Source organism: Sphaeramia orbicularis, chromosome 12 (genome assembly GCF_902148855.1).
Source record: "Sphaeramia orbicularis chromosome 12, fSphaOr1.1, whole genome shotgun sequence".
Classification (NCBI taxonomy): Eukaryota; Metazoa; Chordata; class Actinopteri; order Kurtiformes; family Apogonidae; genus Sphaeramia; species Sphaeramia orbicularis.
This window is the reverse complement of record NC_043968.1, coordinates 50490619-50507331: the sequence shown is the minus strand read 5'-3', so window position 1 is coordinate 50507331 and position 16713 is coordinate 50490619. Positions and strand designations below refer to the sequence as shown.

The 16713-nt window shown below is 36.7% G+C and overlaps 1 protein-coding gene across 3 annotated transcripts in view; it reads right to left on the bottom strand.

Annotated features, from left to right (window-relative positions):
* Positions 1-2990: 2990 nt before the first annotated feature.
* Positions 2991-16713, bottom strand: part of nsmfa (NMDA receptor synaptonuclear signaling and neuronal migration factor a) — a 61976-nt gene continuing 48253 nt past the window's right edge. For all 3 annotated transcript variants that reach the window (XM_030150730.1, XM_030150732.1, XM_030150731.1), the window contains 3 exons: positions 16111-16213; positions 7165-7240; positions 2991-5264 (listed from right to left, as the gene is read on the bottom strand). In XM_030150730.1, the coding sequence (XP_030006590.1) occupies positions 5167-5264; positions 7165-7240; positions 16111-16213 (277 nt within the window). In that variant the 3' untranslated portion in view covers positions 2991-5166. The remainder of the gene's footprint in view (positions 5265-7164; positions 7241-16110; positions 16214-16713) is intronic.

The following is a 16713-nucleotide window of genomic DNA, read 5'->3' as shown; positions in this document are numbered from 1 at the left end:
GGAAACGTGTTTTACATTTCAAGACAGAAAGGCAGAAGGACATAATTTTGACTGATTTTGGTATATGATTTAAAAAAAAACAACTTCTGCAACCAATTATCAGTATTTATTCATTACATTAATAGTCAACAATTAATGGATTCATCGTAGCAACTCTCTGTTACTCATTGTGCTATTCGTTAGTCCTATGTGTAAAATTATACTAACATTTTACCTAAAAACCTATGATTTCCAACCACCTCTGTTCCTCTCCTCTCTAATTCCTTCCTAACTGTGGTCTGTTAAGCTTGAATCCTGATTATGTTGAGCTGATTATCATTAGGCCTCCTTTGCCAGTATTAGATATTTAGAAATGATACACTCATGAACCCCCTCGTCGTCTTTTGGAACAGGACTGGAGTAGTCGGATTTGTCTTTCATTAATATTCTCTAACAATACATGGCACCTCCTCAATGGAAACAGGCCCATGTGTTGACAGTTCTCAGCTTTTATCAGGCTTTTACAGGTAAAATAACTGCACAACTTTGATGTCTGAAAGAGGATGGGTCCTCAGGTGCTGTCAGAACCATGTTCCGTCTCTAGTCCTGTGATACAGAGTACAGAGATACAGAGTAATAGTGATGAAACAGCAATAGTGGATAGTGGAGCACAGACTCATCTTTGTTCTTTTGGATAATTGGGAGAAAGTCATTGTTGAGAGAGAAATGTCTCCTGCATCTGAAACCTCAAAACATTTTCATCACATATAAGACTTCACTTGAGGGCTTTCATGACATTAAACGATGATATTCCCACAGGCAACTGCACCTTATTTGTTAAACATTAAATATTGTGTCATACTGTGTCAGGTGAAATGAAAAAGCAAAGAATGCAACACAGGGACACATAGGATACGTATCTTTAATTAGATTTCCATTGAAAGGATTCTTTGTTTTTTCCTTAAGAAGAAAACAAGAAAGCTCTCTCAAACTCCTGAGTCAGTGCTCTTCACATCATGGTCATTTCAGCCCAATAAATTGAAACAGATAAATAAATTACTGTTTTTCTCTACACAGAATATCAGATTTTGTCCTTTTAGCTATGGCGTAAGTTGTTTGTTAAGTTGACTAAATCTGCGTTCTCCTTTGTTGCTTGAAATTAACCAATGTGGTGTTTCTAAGGTAAAGTGTTAAAGACTTTCCATTTAATCCAGGTTCTCTCCAGGGCGCCATCTTTGAGAATTTGGCAGCTTAAATGCTTCTGCTGGAGCTAGAGTGGCTCAACAGTGTGACAGTTTGTGTAACTGTTGAGTTTTAAATCTGGAGTGAAAACATGTACTACGTGACTCAGGCTGAGAGAGCACTTGTCTGTGCCCGACAAACCGTAGGCCGGCACTGCAATGTCAGAGAGAGGGCAAAAGCAAATAAAAAAACAGAGTTCTGCTTGTAGACAGATAGAGAGCACTCAGCAGTCAGACTGTTTGACTCCAACATAAAATAAATTTTGCACATAATGATACAAATATGAACACATCCACACAAAAGAGGACAAATGGAAAAGTTATTATCGTACATTGGTTGAAAATATCTTTACCTCTGTTTATATGTGCATATGTTTGTGTTGGTATGCAGGGCTGGGTCCAGTCAACCGTAACATCTTTAGGATAACTGGAATCTTTACCCCATGTGCACTGTAAACATTCTTCATTCTAATCACTTACGCTGTCGTCATTTTGGCACATGCATTTCAAGCCATTGATGTGCACTTCTGTTATTGGATGAACGGTGTCTCCTTAAAGCTGTGTATGACTTTTGTCACCAATTTTTCATCAAATCTGTAAAACTCCAGTCATAGCCTAAGTATCACAAATCCGTTAGTCTGTCCATGATTACGCACCTGAATCACTTTCCTCACGGTGAACTTTGAAGTGTACTCCATCACAAGCACTCCATACATTTACAAACACACCAAACCAATAAGTCCCTTGGGCCTTTTTGGAAATTTTGTTGCAAAATGAATTGTGGGAATGGAAATTCCACGCAGCCACAGTATGACTGCAGCAGCAACAAACATGGAAACGGCTTTATTGCTTCTTGCCGCTGCAGCTTCGTGGAATTCCGAAAAGGCCTGAATGATGGTTTGGTTTCAGTTTCTGTTTGGTATGTAAACAAATGGACTGGTTGTGATGGAGTACACTGAAGTTGTTCACCATGAGGGAAGTGATTCCGGTACATAATCACACAAAGACTAATGGATTCGTGATACTTAGGCTATCACTCAGGTTTTACAGATTTGATGAAAAATTAGTGATGAAAGTCATATGTAGCTTTAATATTCCCTGACAGACTCTGAAAATTATGCCTGAAAAAATTATCAGCATTTAAAAGATCTGCATAACAAATAAATATGGGAAACAAATTTCTCAGATATGGTAATAATTGTCCTTTTTAAGATATACTTTGCCTGTCTTTATGCACACGTGGCTGCTGAAGATGCCAAAAGACATAATTGCCATGTTTCCATTTGAAGTATTGCATTAGAAAAGGTTACAAGAACCTGTGAAATCTGACAGAATGTCCCCAGTTGTATACTTTCTGAAGGAGGTTTCTATGGAGAGTTAATGCACTTGATGGGAGATGGCAAAAAAACCTTTTCTAACATCATTACGCATGACTGACTGAACTGCATCAGCTTTTACTGACATCTTCCTAGAGAAATTGTGAAAACATAGCTGGGAGTAACAACAGATGGGACTGTCTCATCCATGAAACAAATACATGTATCACATCCATTTAGATGGAAAAATGGTAACTGAATGCCACAGTGTTAAAGGAGTTACAAAGGGAGATGCTAAATCCTTGCCAGAGGATTTTGAGAAGCCCTGAATTGCAACAATGTGTAACATGTTCTTTAGCGTCACCCTCGGACAACCCTACAAACATAAACCAAACCCAAACCGACTGATAGAAATGCAACTAATTCACATTTTGTTTGTTTTTGGGCTTTTTTCCCCCACATCTTTTTATTAGTTCTCTTCAAATTTGCTTGACAGTTATATGGAAACACAGCTATTGTTTCAGGGATATGTAAGGTTACGTAAAGCGTGGATCATCTCACAATCTTAAATTCTGATTGATCTTAATTTGGTATAGGATTTACTTTTAAATGAGATCATACAGATTGTGCCCTTAAGTAAAACATTATAGTACTATCAAGACTCCACATTTTAAAAGGCCCATTTGTCAGTATAATTAGCGATATTTTACAGAGGGTGTTGCATGTACTCGTTGTGCTAACCTGTGGCTTTGTACAATTAATGTTACTAACACACATTGTCAGATTAGTGAGTTTATTTCAGTCCACTTACAGCAGTTCAAAGTGATGCAAAAGTGCAGAGTTTCGAGTCAGAAGACAACAACAAAACTCCATCATGCAGCCGAAGCTTCTAAAAACCATAGCTGGATGTAACCTACATTTTATATAATTCAGATCATGGATTGTGACTGTACCTCAAAATATCACCCTAGTTACTGTATATGGTACACTGAGGACATAACAGAGATTTTGCTGAACTTTTAGAGTCTCACTATCCTGATATATATTTGACTTTTATTTCACTCCTCAAATCATCTTACAAATATTCTGTTGTGTAAACTTTTAAATGAAATATGAATAATTAAGTGTGAAATATTAATTTCTATACTTCCTTTATGTCCCAGCCCTTGGTTTTTGTTTGTATGTGTGTGTGAGCCCTTGCCCATTGTTACTGATCATCATCCAAGAGTCATCTTAATTGCTGCACTCCACATCTGACCACCTTTAAGCTATTTAAGACAGCTGAGGTCACAGGGGCAGAGCAGAGGTCTCAGACAGAGAAACACTTGCATATTCCTCACCTTTTAACTAGCTGACACCTGACAGGGGCAGCATGTGGCTCTTTAACAGCTGAAACTCCTGGCAGATCTGCCTGACTCAAAGAGCCCGGGTCCTCAGACTGGATCACAGCCCAGGGAAGTGAGAGGTGGTGGAAGCTTCTCTCGCTGCTGTTAAGACAACTATGAGTGTTTGGCAGACTCTGAGAGCAGCTGCCTAAGTGGCCTGAACTGTCTGTAAGAAAGCAGGAATGGTCAATAGGGCAACTACAAGGATAGGTGCAGTTGGATGGCTGTTCAATCCCTCTTGACATCATGAATCACACTAGACTGTTAATGCAAGTGTGCGTGACTGAAGAAGAAAGAAATGAGAGGATGAAGATGATAAGTAGTTGTCTTTGCTCTAACCGAGGAGCAGAGAGGGAAGATACATACACAAAAACACATCTGCATGTATATTTTTTTACATGAAAAACGCATTCACACGCACAAACACACACAATACCTTAACATTTTAAACTTTTTTTAGTTTTACCAAAACATGAAGCTCAAATCCTCAAACTGAAGATACATTTCTGAAGAGATAATACATTCATTCCAAGCAATGGCGATGGAGATTACAATATCTTGATAAATAGACAAACAGATTAATTACTTCATGGCTAAAACCTGAGTTATTTCAAAGTATTTCCATATGAAACTGCACAACAATGCACATCAAAAATAAATGATGCATCATTATTCTCATAGAGTATTATTTGCATGACTAAAGCTATGCTAGATATTCATATGAAATATACACACACAGACATATGGGTTCTTATGTGTATACATGTTTATCCCCAAGCTGTGAGGTTATCTGAGAGGTCCAGTCAAAACACAGAACCACATTATGACAAAATAACTTACAGCAAGTCTTCTGAAGCACATTAGCCTCAAAAGGTATGTCTTTGCAAGAGAGATGATATGAAGATGGAATTTTTTTTTTTTTTTTTCATTTTATCATTTTTAATTCTGCTTTTGCTTTCAAACTCAAGAGGCAGAGCATGTTCGTGACTGTGACATTGTCTGGCTGTGGCTGCTTTTCCCAAAATTTTCAGCTTTGTTTCTTTATTTTTTCTGTTATTTTGGCCCTTTATTTTAACCTTTTGATCCTTATCTTCATCCTCTTTGTCCTGCCATCCTTCTTCCTCTCAGCCCTCTTCAGGATGAAAGCAGGTGTGATGTTTTATATTGAGCATGACAGCTGAACAATGCTCAGTCAGTCCTCGTGGCATCAGAAGGTTCCACTGCACCCGTAATCCAGGTTCTCCGTCACAAAAAATCCTCATAATCCAAGAGTTTAGAATGCTGTCGCGTCTTCCACAGCCGGTAGAGACGGAAATCGAAGTACAGCTCAATCATCTCTTTGCCTTGATTGGTAAATGAAATGGGAAAGTTAGAATCACTTATTTAAGTCATCTTTGCACCAAGGATGGTAAATCAATCAATCAGGTATCAATGAAGAAACAAGGCCACACATATACACAAATGTAATACATTGAAATGTACATATTGAAACTTTGACTGATTTGATCTAAAGTAAAAAGCTACTATTTCATTGTAAATCGTGCACATTTATCTAGAGCTTTGCTTATGTGAGTGTTTGATGTCTTAAACTCTAATAAATCACTGTTTTCAGCCAGATGAACTCATGGTCACTGCCTGTAGTGGCTACAGAGTAAATACTCTACTTCACCAATGTCATCATCCTGATCGTCATCACAAACATCCATTTCTATCAAAAATTATAAATGAATGCTAATTTAATCCATTTGAGGTTGAGGATCTTGCTTATGAATTCAGGGCAGTGTTGTATAGTCACAAAGTAATAATACTACACTACTGTACTAAAGTATGTTTTGGGAGAATTTGTATTTTTTATTTTTGTTTACTTTCACTTTTACTTCACTACATTTCCTAACTCAGTTGCATACTTCTACTCTGATACATTTTTAATGCACGTTACTCGTTACAAAAAATAAATAAAATGAAATTTGGTGTTTTCACCGCTAAGATTACTGATGACTGCAAGAAAGTCAGGAAGTTGATTTGTAATTGGGCCTAATCGTGTAAAGTGCAAGTACAAACGACAGTCCACACTCAATCTGTTGATGTGAGGGAGAGTTGAATGAAGATCTGCCATAAAACAGGCTGGTTTTAGGTCAGTGGTTTAGACTTTGGATTCCTTGTTTATGAAATGTAATGTACGCTCCATTTTAAGGTGCCACATAAGCTTCATGGGTTTCCTTTTTTTTTTTTTTTTTTCAAAATTCTGACCTTTCTAATACCAGCAGTATCCTACTCCTGTTTAGGTTTTTGAAACCTTGTTTTTGAAGTGTGTGATGTGGGCATCATTTTCAGTATCTTGACAGCTTGTCTTTTACTTTACCATGTTTTAAAATCCTGGATAAACTTTATAATATTCAAATTCCTTTGGATGTTATTAACATTTACTTGTACTTTTGCTTTCATTACTTGAGTACATTTAATTATAGATCACTTAAGTATACTTAAGTACAGTAAATACTAGATACTTAAAGACTTTAACTTGAGTAGCATTTCAATTGGTGACTTGAACTTCTAGTAATTTTTGGTAGGGTACCTGTATTTCTACTCAAGTATGACTTCCCAGTACTTTATACAACACTGATTCAGGGATGTGGCAGTTGGTGTCAAATCACAGTGTCATTACAATGTCATGCTGTACAATTATATAATAACCATACTTTTCTTAAAAATAGTATTTTAAGTTTGTATGCTGGAAAAAGTACACTTCTCAAAACCATCAGACTCAAATCACAATAGCATGTTACAATATTGTCCTCAACAATTGTATGACTTTTTCACTCATTTGTGCAGCCATTGACAGAACTGTTTCCATTATGTGGTGGGAAGAAACTGAACGCTTTATTGCGGAAGGATTAGATTAGATTAGATTAGATTAGATTAGATTAGATTAGATTAGATTAGATTAGATTAGATTAGATTAGAAGGAGATAGACTGAGTTAAATGCAATGCGAGAAGGAAGTTAAAATAAGATGGAAAAAGAAAGTGAGAATCTCTTTTTAAAGTAATGCAATTTTATACATAAATGAACAGCTGTTTAGAAAACTCCTCCATCAGGTCTTAATACCAGACATATGGCTTTGCATCTTTTAATACGGTGGCATATTTGTAGCAGGACACGTGTTTATACTCGGGTGAATCACTGTTTGTGTCATTATGGTTTGCGTGTTTGGGCATGTGATGCATGTTTGTTATAAACCCACCCTGTGCAGACAGCTCCAGCGGTGACTCGAACTCAACAGAATAAGGCCTCATCAGATTTTTCAGCTTCTGAAACAGCTGTTGGGCCGAGATAAGAAAGCAGACACCAATTAATCCTACTGCACTTGGATACACTCACAGCAAGGGAGCCTGCATCCTCAGACACATGAATGCAAACACAAAAAACACATGCAAGGGCAGCAATGAATCCAGCTCATTACTGCCAAAGAGACATAATCTTTCTTCTGAGACATAAAAGGTAACAGGGCAAGGACTAAAATGAAAATAAAAGTTAAAGTGGGCTTTCCTTTCTGGGTCTTTGTATAACATTTGTCTTTTTCTGGAAACAACTTGGTTTTGGTTTACAGTAGAACTATGTCCTTCTTATATACTAGTTCCAGGCTGAGTAAGTTAAAGAACATTAAAATCCATAGAATACCTGATCCACTTTGTGTATTAGCACATTTCTGTCTTCTGTAGGCTTTTAAATCCAACAATCTGAATTTTAGTCCTTAACATTTCCTAAATAACGTTTTGACCAGACTTAACAAGTGATTGGATTTACAGCTGGTTTGAAGTCTATTGCAAATAATAAATGTGAAACCTGCTGCACGCTGTGCAAGAAGAGCACTCAAACTAGGAACTTTGAATGGTCCCAGCACCAGTGGATGTAGAATAGGTTTGCAATGGTATTCATTATGGCCTCAGCAAAGTCTTTGAAGTGTTAAAATTGGCTGTGGGTGTGAAATTATGGAATGGACTTGATGATGAATTTAAGTTGTTCACTTCTCTGATAAAGTTTAAAAAATGCCTTAAGTATAAGATCATTCAGGAACATTCAGTGGAGATGGTAGATGTGTTTTTGTTTTGTTATTGATTTTTTTTGTTACAATGATAATGCTCAATGATGTACAATGATGCATTTACATTAATGTAAGTGGTGTGTCAGGTGAAAAGGATAGGCAAAAAATAAGCTTCTGCTTCTGGCCTATTCCTGTCTTTGGTTGTTGTGTTTACTGTGGTTTTTGTACTGTGTGTAGTATTTACTGTAAAAACCAAAAATTAACTCTTCATTCATTCATTCAAAATTCACCTGTTGAAACCTATAAAATACATCTCTTGTTTCCTTCTCTTTACAAAAGGTCAGGGATGACATGAGATCATTTCATAGAATATTTTTGTTTCTCAAGTTCTGCTCTAACAAACCAAGCAGTTTAGGGTTTATATTTATGGTCAACATTATCCAGTAAATTTGGGTCCATATCAGTGAAACCGTCTTTTCTCCAGTAGCTTCTTGCTTTGCTGACAAAGCAGGGCTCACATAAAACATGGAGGAACATTCATTCTCACGTGAATGTAGGCAAACAGGTTTGTCAAAACTGTTTTATCAGAGAAATCAAAGACCAAACATGCCTTTCTCTTCCACTTTATGATGCTAAAATGGGGGTGGAATAGAAAAGGCAGCTTTCATTACTTGTATTTGCGGCCCTTTGAAATAGATAAAAGAAGATGGCTGAATGCCAGGTTTGGGGGAAGAGAATAGCAAGGGAAATGTGGCCAGCAGTGCTTGTTTGTAGTGCAGAGGATGCTGGAGGCAAATAAATGATGTTGTGTTCATTTTCCTCTCTTCTGTGTGACTTTTTACAAGCTCCCAAAGGCCATTGCCCCAATAGATAGTGACTTTGTGCTGACAAAACCAAACCATGCCTGGAAATCTGTAAATGTGTGACATGGTTTCAAAACTGGGTCAGACTGTTCACCTGCTGGCCCCCATATACAAATGCTGGGATTCTTTCAATGTCACCCAGGTTCTATACACACATTTAATAGTGAACTGCTTTAATGATTTTGTAGAATAATTGTACTTGTCAGACAGATCTCATTACATATCATATAGATCATGTCATTTTATTTCTGACCATTCTACTCCTATTAAATGCCAAAAAGCTCTTAACCCTTTATCGGGCAAGATAAGATAAAATAATATAAGATAAGACAAGATATGATTAGATATGCCTTTACTAGTCTACAAGGGGAAATTCCAGCAAGCAACTGTTCTGGTAATTTCCGCATAGATTATGAGACAGTGACAGCAACAGTTCCAGTAAGGACAATGACGCAACAGTCTCAGGTCCAATGTGGTCTAAAGGGTCTGTAAGGTCCACCTCTGCATGAACAGTGAGTGTACCTGCTTTGTTAGGTACCAGGAAGTAATAGTACTAATGTAAGGAATGATGTTCAAAGGGATAATGTGTATGTGGACAGGTATCTGGATCAGCACTTATGTTGTTGAAATGTTTGAAAAGTGTTGTTCTAATGTTCTGAAAAACATTTAGAGTCAAAAAAAGTCCACATAAGCATGCAAGATTTCAAAAAATATTCCAAGGCACACTGTAGGATTTGTGTAAAAATAAAATGCATACAATGTGTTGGGTGTATTTTAAAAGATTGCCATGGAGTAATAAAGACATTTTATTTTTACACAAATCCCACAGTGTGCCTTGGAATATTTTTTGAAATCTTGCATGCTTATGCAGATTTTTTTGACTCTAAATAGTAAGACACGCCACAAGTTTCCAAAGAGCACCTGTGGATTCTCACCAAGAAGACCCAGCAGCACTTCCAGTCTGTTGATTTAGAGTTCTAAAATACATGTTCCTTTCACCTTACATGTTTTTCTTGGATTTTTTATATTTACTTCTTGGATTTTTTTTTTTTTTTTTGCCACTTATGGGTAAGGAACCAAATATATTAACTTCACTGACCTTTTTTTTTTTTTTTTTTTTTTTTTTACATAATAACAAATTTTGAAAATTTTCACAAAAGTGATAAAGTCTTCTTAGATTCCCCAATAACACACAAAGGTTGAAATGTTGAATTTCAGAGTATTTCTATAAGTGCCCAGTAAAAGGTTAATAATGAGGATCCACATCACATCAATTATCCAAGAGAGTTTTTGTGAAGTTTTGTTGACTGGAAGTTATTTCACATTTGTCCTCCAAACATCACATAGATGCAAACAATGTGATGTGAGCAGCACAGTGGATGTTGATGGAAAAATACCTGCATGCAAAAGGAAAAAAAAATCTTGAAGTGGAGAAGTTTTCAGTGCTCAAGGTAGTAAATGCAGGAAAGGGAGGTGAATGAGGTGGTCACTACTGATTAGCCAAAGACATGGTACTATTTCGAGAAGTAGTGGACCTGAAACACTGGACAGTATTAGTGTGCTTTATTTTCTCTGTAGCCGAGGTAATATATGACACTGCAATTAAACTTTTTATTCACTTGGACATATTACAAAACTAAATTGGATTTCACGGTGTTACACTCTGTGACCAGCAGAATGCAGCCATCTGGACATATGTTAGGACCTATACCTATCTCAAAAATCCTGTGTTTCCTTCAGTGTCTCTGGCTGGTAAATACGCCAACAGCAGAGCTCATCTTGTGACATCACCAGGTAGCTTGTTTCAAGATGGCAGCGAGTGTAAAACTGTGCAATACAATCTAGTTTTCTAATAAATCCAAGTGAATAACAAGTTTTATTGCAGTTTAATATTTTATGCCAGTTACAAAGAAAATAAATTACAGTAATAATATTTACAGTCTCAATAGTATTTACAGTTTCAGGTCCTGTAGCTCATATGATGGGAGGTGCCAAACTGCAGTTATGTTTCACAGTTACCAACAGATTGATTTAACAGACCAAAAAGATGTTTACTTTGGTTCATTTTATTTTGATGTTCACATGAACTGATATCCAGTTTATAATAAAATAAAAGATGAATCATTAAAAAAGATCAGTAGGTCCGTTAACTTCTGCTGTCACTTCCAACCTTTCTGTCATGGATATATGTGGCCAGAGGACTGAGGACTGCTCTCACAATTTGGAAAGTACACACTGGGAATTTCATTTTAAAAAAGAACAGGCACTTCCATTACAATTTTTTTCATTAACTCTGTATATTAACTGTCTAGGTATTGATTATTTTTCAAAATGTCAAATAAAATCAACTATAATAGAAATAGTGATATCTTTGATATAACATAATGCTTTAATTGTGCAAATGGAGAATACCATCTTTCGTTCCTATTTTGTCTGTATTTTAAGTACATTTCAAAATAGAGAAAAGAAATATTGTGCTTTAATCATGGATTATGACACCAACATTGGGTGTGTGAGATATTTACCAGGATCAACTGACTTCACCATGCTTTTATGACTCAGTAGGCGCAAATTCCTGCTGCAATCATGCCAATATGGGCCAGATCTACTAAAGGCTTGTGTGTATAAAAACATGTGCAAACTCACTGCACTCACAAAAAAAATGTACAAACTGATTTACTAACAGTGCACGCTAAGGGTTGCATCTTTCAAAGGTGCAAAATAGCGCTTCTGCATCCAGTTAGTGCCTTTGCCACAATTAATATGCAATATGGAGCATTTACATGCAATTGTGCGTGTGCTGGGAGGAGAAAATGTAAATATATTAATTCAGCACACGCAAAGTGATTTATCAAACCCGAACGCAATTTTGCTCATAGAAACTGTGTCTATATTTAACATGTCTCAAAGGGAGGCGCAAACGGTTTATATGCGTAATTGCGCACACATGGAAGTGGTTACTGTTGCAAGAAGGAGACATCGAAATGATTAAACAAGATGCAGAGAACACATTTTTCACCCTTGTGTGAACATTTTTGATTGTGATTAAAAATACGCACCGACATTAGGCGACAGTGTGACAAAATTATGTGCGCCTGACAGTCATTCAAAACAACAACGCCCATGGACCTCCCGCCTCTAAAATAAATCCAGAGCCACTCCTTGGCAATGCCATTTTAGAACTTCTAGATGAACTAGGGGATGATTTAGGACCAGTCAAAAGGAGAAGTCGTGCAATGCCTTCTATGACAAAACTATTCGCAACGTTACATTTCCATGCGTTTGGATCATTCCAGTGCAATTGCCATTAGTGCCGGCCTATTCCAGAGCAGTTTTTCCAGTGTACTGTCTCCATGATGACAAGCAGTAGCGCACACAAAATCCTCATTTAAATGGGGCGGTCTCCAAGACTTTGCACTTGTTGTCTTTTGTGCAAGCAATCTTAGTAAATCACCCGCAAACCGCAGACATAACATTCTAGATTGCGCATGCAAATTAATACATGCAAATTGGGATTTTAGTAGATCCGGCCCTATGTGTACTATTTTTTTGTGTGAACACTTCTTGGAATGCAAGGGGAATGTAATGTTTTCTGTCAGGATTTTAAAGCAGTAAGGTTAAAGCTGGGAGTGAATGTGAGAGCAAAATGTTATCCAATATATTTCTATTTTCTGTTTTTTTATTATTAAAAAGTTTGCATGAAATACTTTTAAACATTGGAACCAAGCCAAACCATTGAAAAAAACAAGGAAAACACCAATTTTCCTTTTGGAATCAATCTCTCTTGAAACATTTTGTTTGCCTGTAGGGGTGGAGATATCACTGATGCACAGTCTGTTTTGCAGGCTGCCAGGCTGTCCATCAACCCCACAGAGATCCATTTTATGTAACAACGCATTTTGGCAGACATGACTGAAACAGACAGTTAGGTCAGACAAACACCGCTGGCTATGATGTGTGTGTGTGTCTGTGCGCATGAGTTAGTGCGTATGTGTATCATGCTTTGTTTGTTTGTTGTGTTTTATATATATATATATATGCATATATATATATATATATATATATATATATATATATATATATATATATATATATATATATATATATATATATATATGTGTGAGAACGGGTGTCTATTTATTTGTGGATATCAGGTTGAGAGAGGTGTAGCATCACTCAGCATGCGTGCAGCTCTGCTATATCCAGAAACATTTACATAAATAGTTACACAGGTGAAGGAAGAGAGCGAAAGATGAGACAGCAGACTAATGCAGTGATATTTTTTGTGTGGAGCAAATGGGAAGGACAAGCATTGCTTCCCACTGAGTTGTGCAGTATCTATAGATCAGAGAAATGGTGAAGAAAAATTTATATATTAGATTAAAATGAAAACTCAAAAGAGAGCATGTTTGCAACCCTGTATAAATATATCCCATAAAGAACCAGTGCTACTTTTGTTTCATATCTCAAATTATTTTTCTCTCTATTTAACCTTTCTTGAGGGATTTATCACCATTTATTATGTTTATGTTTATGTTTATGTTTATGCATTTGGCAGACGCTTTTTTCCAAAGCGACATTATTATGACATTGTCCTCTGTATTTTGCATTTTATCAATGAAAATCAGGTATTTTCAAATATTTAATTCACTGGTCATGTAGATGTTCATAAAAGCTCAGATTAAAGCTGATTGTCATGATATCACAAACAGAGAAAAATGAAGAAAATGTGACTTTTTTCAACAATATATATCATTAACTGAGCATAAACCAAGTGTGTCCATCCACTGTCATTGATTGAACTCCGTGGGTTTAACTGGTGAATTAAAGTTGTAGAAGATGATGGTGTTTCCATCTTCACTATGGCGCCTCTGAATGTCCAAATGGGTCATATCTGATGACCATGAAAAGATGACAAACTGCATTTTACACCAATTATTTACATGTATTGATAAGATTAGTGGGAAAAAAAGTTCCTAGATTGAAGCGTTAATTGTTGATGAATTATTTGCTGTGCTTGCTGGGCTTTTCGTTGTGTGAGATAATGTCTAAAATGAGTTAGCAGCTCTGCTTCACATGAGAAACTGAAAGGAATAAAAGTAAAGACAGATCAGTTTCTTTCACTGTTACAAACACAGACCTATTGCTTCATATTTTACTTGCTGATTATTTGATATGTTTATGAAAATACTGATTATGTTTTTCAAAAGATTAATGGTACTGAGCTTTTTTACAGCTGGTTCATGTTTGGAAAAAACACTCAGTTTACAGATACTGACTATTTAGGCAACAAATAAATGACCAGTAGTGTAATGTTGCAATGACCATCAACTATTCTCACAGTAACAATAATAAAATAATCTTATTTAGTTTGATTGATTTCTCCATTGCAGCTGCAGCTCTGGTCAGGTCAGGGGCTGATTCAGGGTCTGGGTTGACGGTGTGTTTTGTTGTGTATCTAACACTTTAACATAGTGGTTCCCAACCTTTTTTGGCTCGTGACCCCATTTTAACATCACACATTTCTGGCGACCCCAGACATTCAAAACGGAGACCTTTTTTTTGCAAAAATTAATTAGTTTTTGATCATGTAGTAGTTTGCTGTACTATGTTGCAAATAAACGTTAATTTTAGATGACATTTAGTGTATATAATGTATATTATTATGGACGGAGGCAGGAAAGCCAGGTGTAGATTACTGCACAAAGTGAGAATTTTATTTTCCTTGGTCAGGATATGTATAGTCAGTCCAGCTTGGATTTACAAGGCTGACAATTTATAATAAACAAACAATCACTCAAACTATGAATTATGAAAGAGCTGCAGCATCTGAAACCGACCACAATGAACATTTGAAAGATAAACAGTACCACAGTGCTTCAGTTTCAGCTTCAGAGTTTGTCATGTCTTTTATGGATTGTGATTGTCTCTCTCAACTCACCATATATTTTTTTTATTAGTAAGTTTTTTTTTTTTTTTTTTTTTTTTTATCAATTACTAGAAATTTCAGGCAACCCCATTTGAATTCCATGTGACCCCACATGGGGTCCCGACCCCAAGGTTGAAAAACACTGCTTTAACAGGTGTGTCACCAGCAGTGTGTCAAATGCTGTTTGCGAGGTTACTTTGATTTTCATCACTGCACATTGCAACAATTGCAGCATGACCCAGAATTGCCCCAAAATTAATCTGTATCATTACATGATTAAGAATGAGGCTCTGCTCCACAATTTTTTCAGTTCAGTAAGAGACTTTAGCAGAACAAAATAGACAGTAGGCAACCACAGTCTGTATAATTAATGGGAAACACTGGATGAGGGAAAGGCAAAGATGAAATTGGACAAGAGTGAACATTAATGTGTATTGTAACGATAAGAGTTGAGGTACCACAGCTACCATTAACTGTGGATGCCCTGGGTTGATAAGGTTTGTATAGTCCATAAAAGCATATATGGAGGAACTGATGCAGGAACTGATTTTGGTTCAGTGTTTGGCACTAATTGGATACATATGTTGGATATGGATGCGTGGCTCAGTTGGTACAGCAGGTTGTCCAATAATCAAAGGGTTGGCGGTTCACATCCTGGCTTCGACTGTGTCTTTGCGCAAGACACAGAACCCTAAATTGCTCCCAGCAGGGCCTGGCAGCACTTTGCATGGCAGCAGCCGCCCACTGGTGTATGAGTATGTGGTGAATGTGAGGCTTTGTAAAGCGCTTTGGGCACCATGAAGGTTTTATAAAATGCACTATATAAGTGCAGTCCATTTACCATGTGCACATCTTAGGCTTTAAAACATCTTAAATTGTTTTCTTTTTTGCCTTTGTCATATACAAAAGCAACTATGGTCAAGTTTGCCTTATATCCATACTAAGAAGGAAACATGGTAAATCTCTTGTGCTCTTGGAAATGGTTACTGGAAATGATGCAAAGAAATAATTTACTTTGCATCTAAAAGGTCCAACAGCACACATATGGTAAGAGAAACAGTAGACACATAAAGCCAAAGCTCACCGATCACTGTCCTTGTGGTCTGCAGATTCCCTGAGACTCAGACCCTAGTATTTATATTTTTAATAGGTAAATGTACAGAAGTCCTACGACTAAATATTCTCTTCATACGGAAACATTTTATCTGGACAAACTCAGTGGCAGCAGCAGCAGATCTGGTAATTCAGTACATCAATGTGTATAATGTCATTTTCATGTTTAAGTCCTCTATGGTTAAAAATTTACAAAGCAAGTGATGAATGTAGGTTGTCTGTGTGCATTAGTGTGAGTACCTTCTCTCCATTGGGATTTCCCAGGACATAGCATCCCATTATGTGGATGAGGTTTGGTTCTGGGTTGACTTTACTCATGAAGCGACTGAGCCTTCTCCAGAATCTGAACACAGACGAAAGCTGTAGTTATCGGTTTGTGTAAACCGTTTCAGGCTTTTATTTGCATACTACTTTTTTGCACTGAAGGAAGTTACTGAACAGAAGGTGAGCCTGCTGTTCTTCACTGAAATGAGTAAATATCACATGTTCAAAGATAGTCCCCCATGGGGAGGATTCGGCGGTAAGGAAAAGTTGCAGACTATGCTTATAAATGTTGCCTTGTGCTGGTGGAGTGAATTCTATTTGAATTAAGTGGGTGAATGTTTGCAGAAAGTGGAATCTGTTCCAGAATAATGGAACATGGCTGTGATCTATAGTACATAAGGGAAAAGAGGAGATTTAATACTATATTTTCAAATAAAAATACCATTTCTTTGAGAGTCAGCACTTCAATCTGGTCAAAGGATTTGGTAAAAAGCTAAAAAGTTAGTGTTGGTGAAGTGTTCAGTCAGATGTATCTCAAACTGTACAAACCACCTCAACCTGTTCTAAAAGGTGCTGATA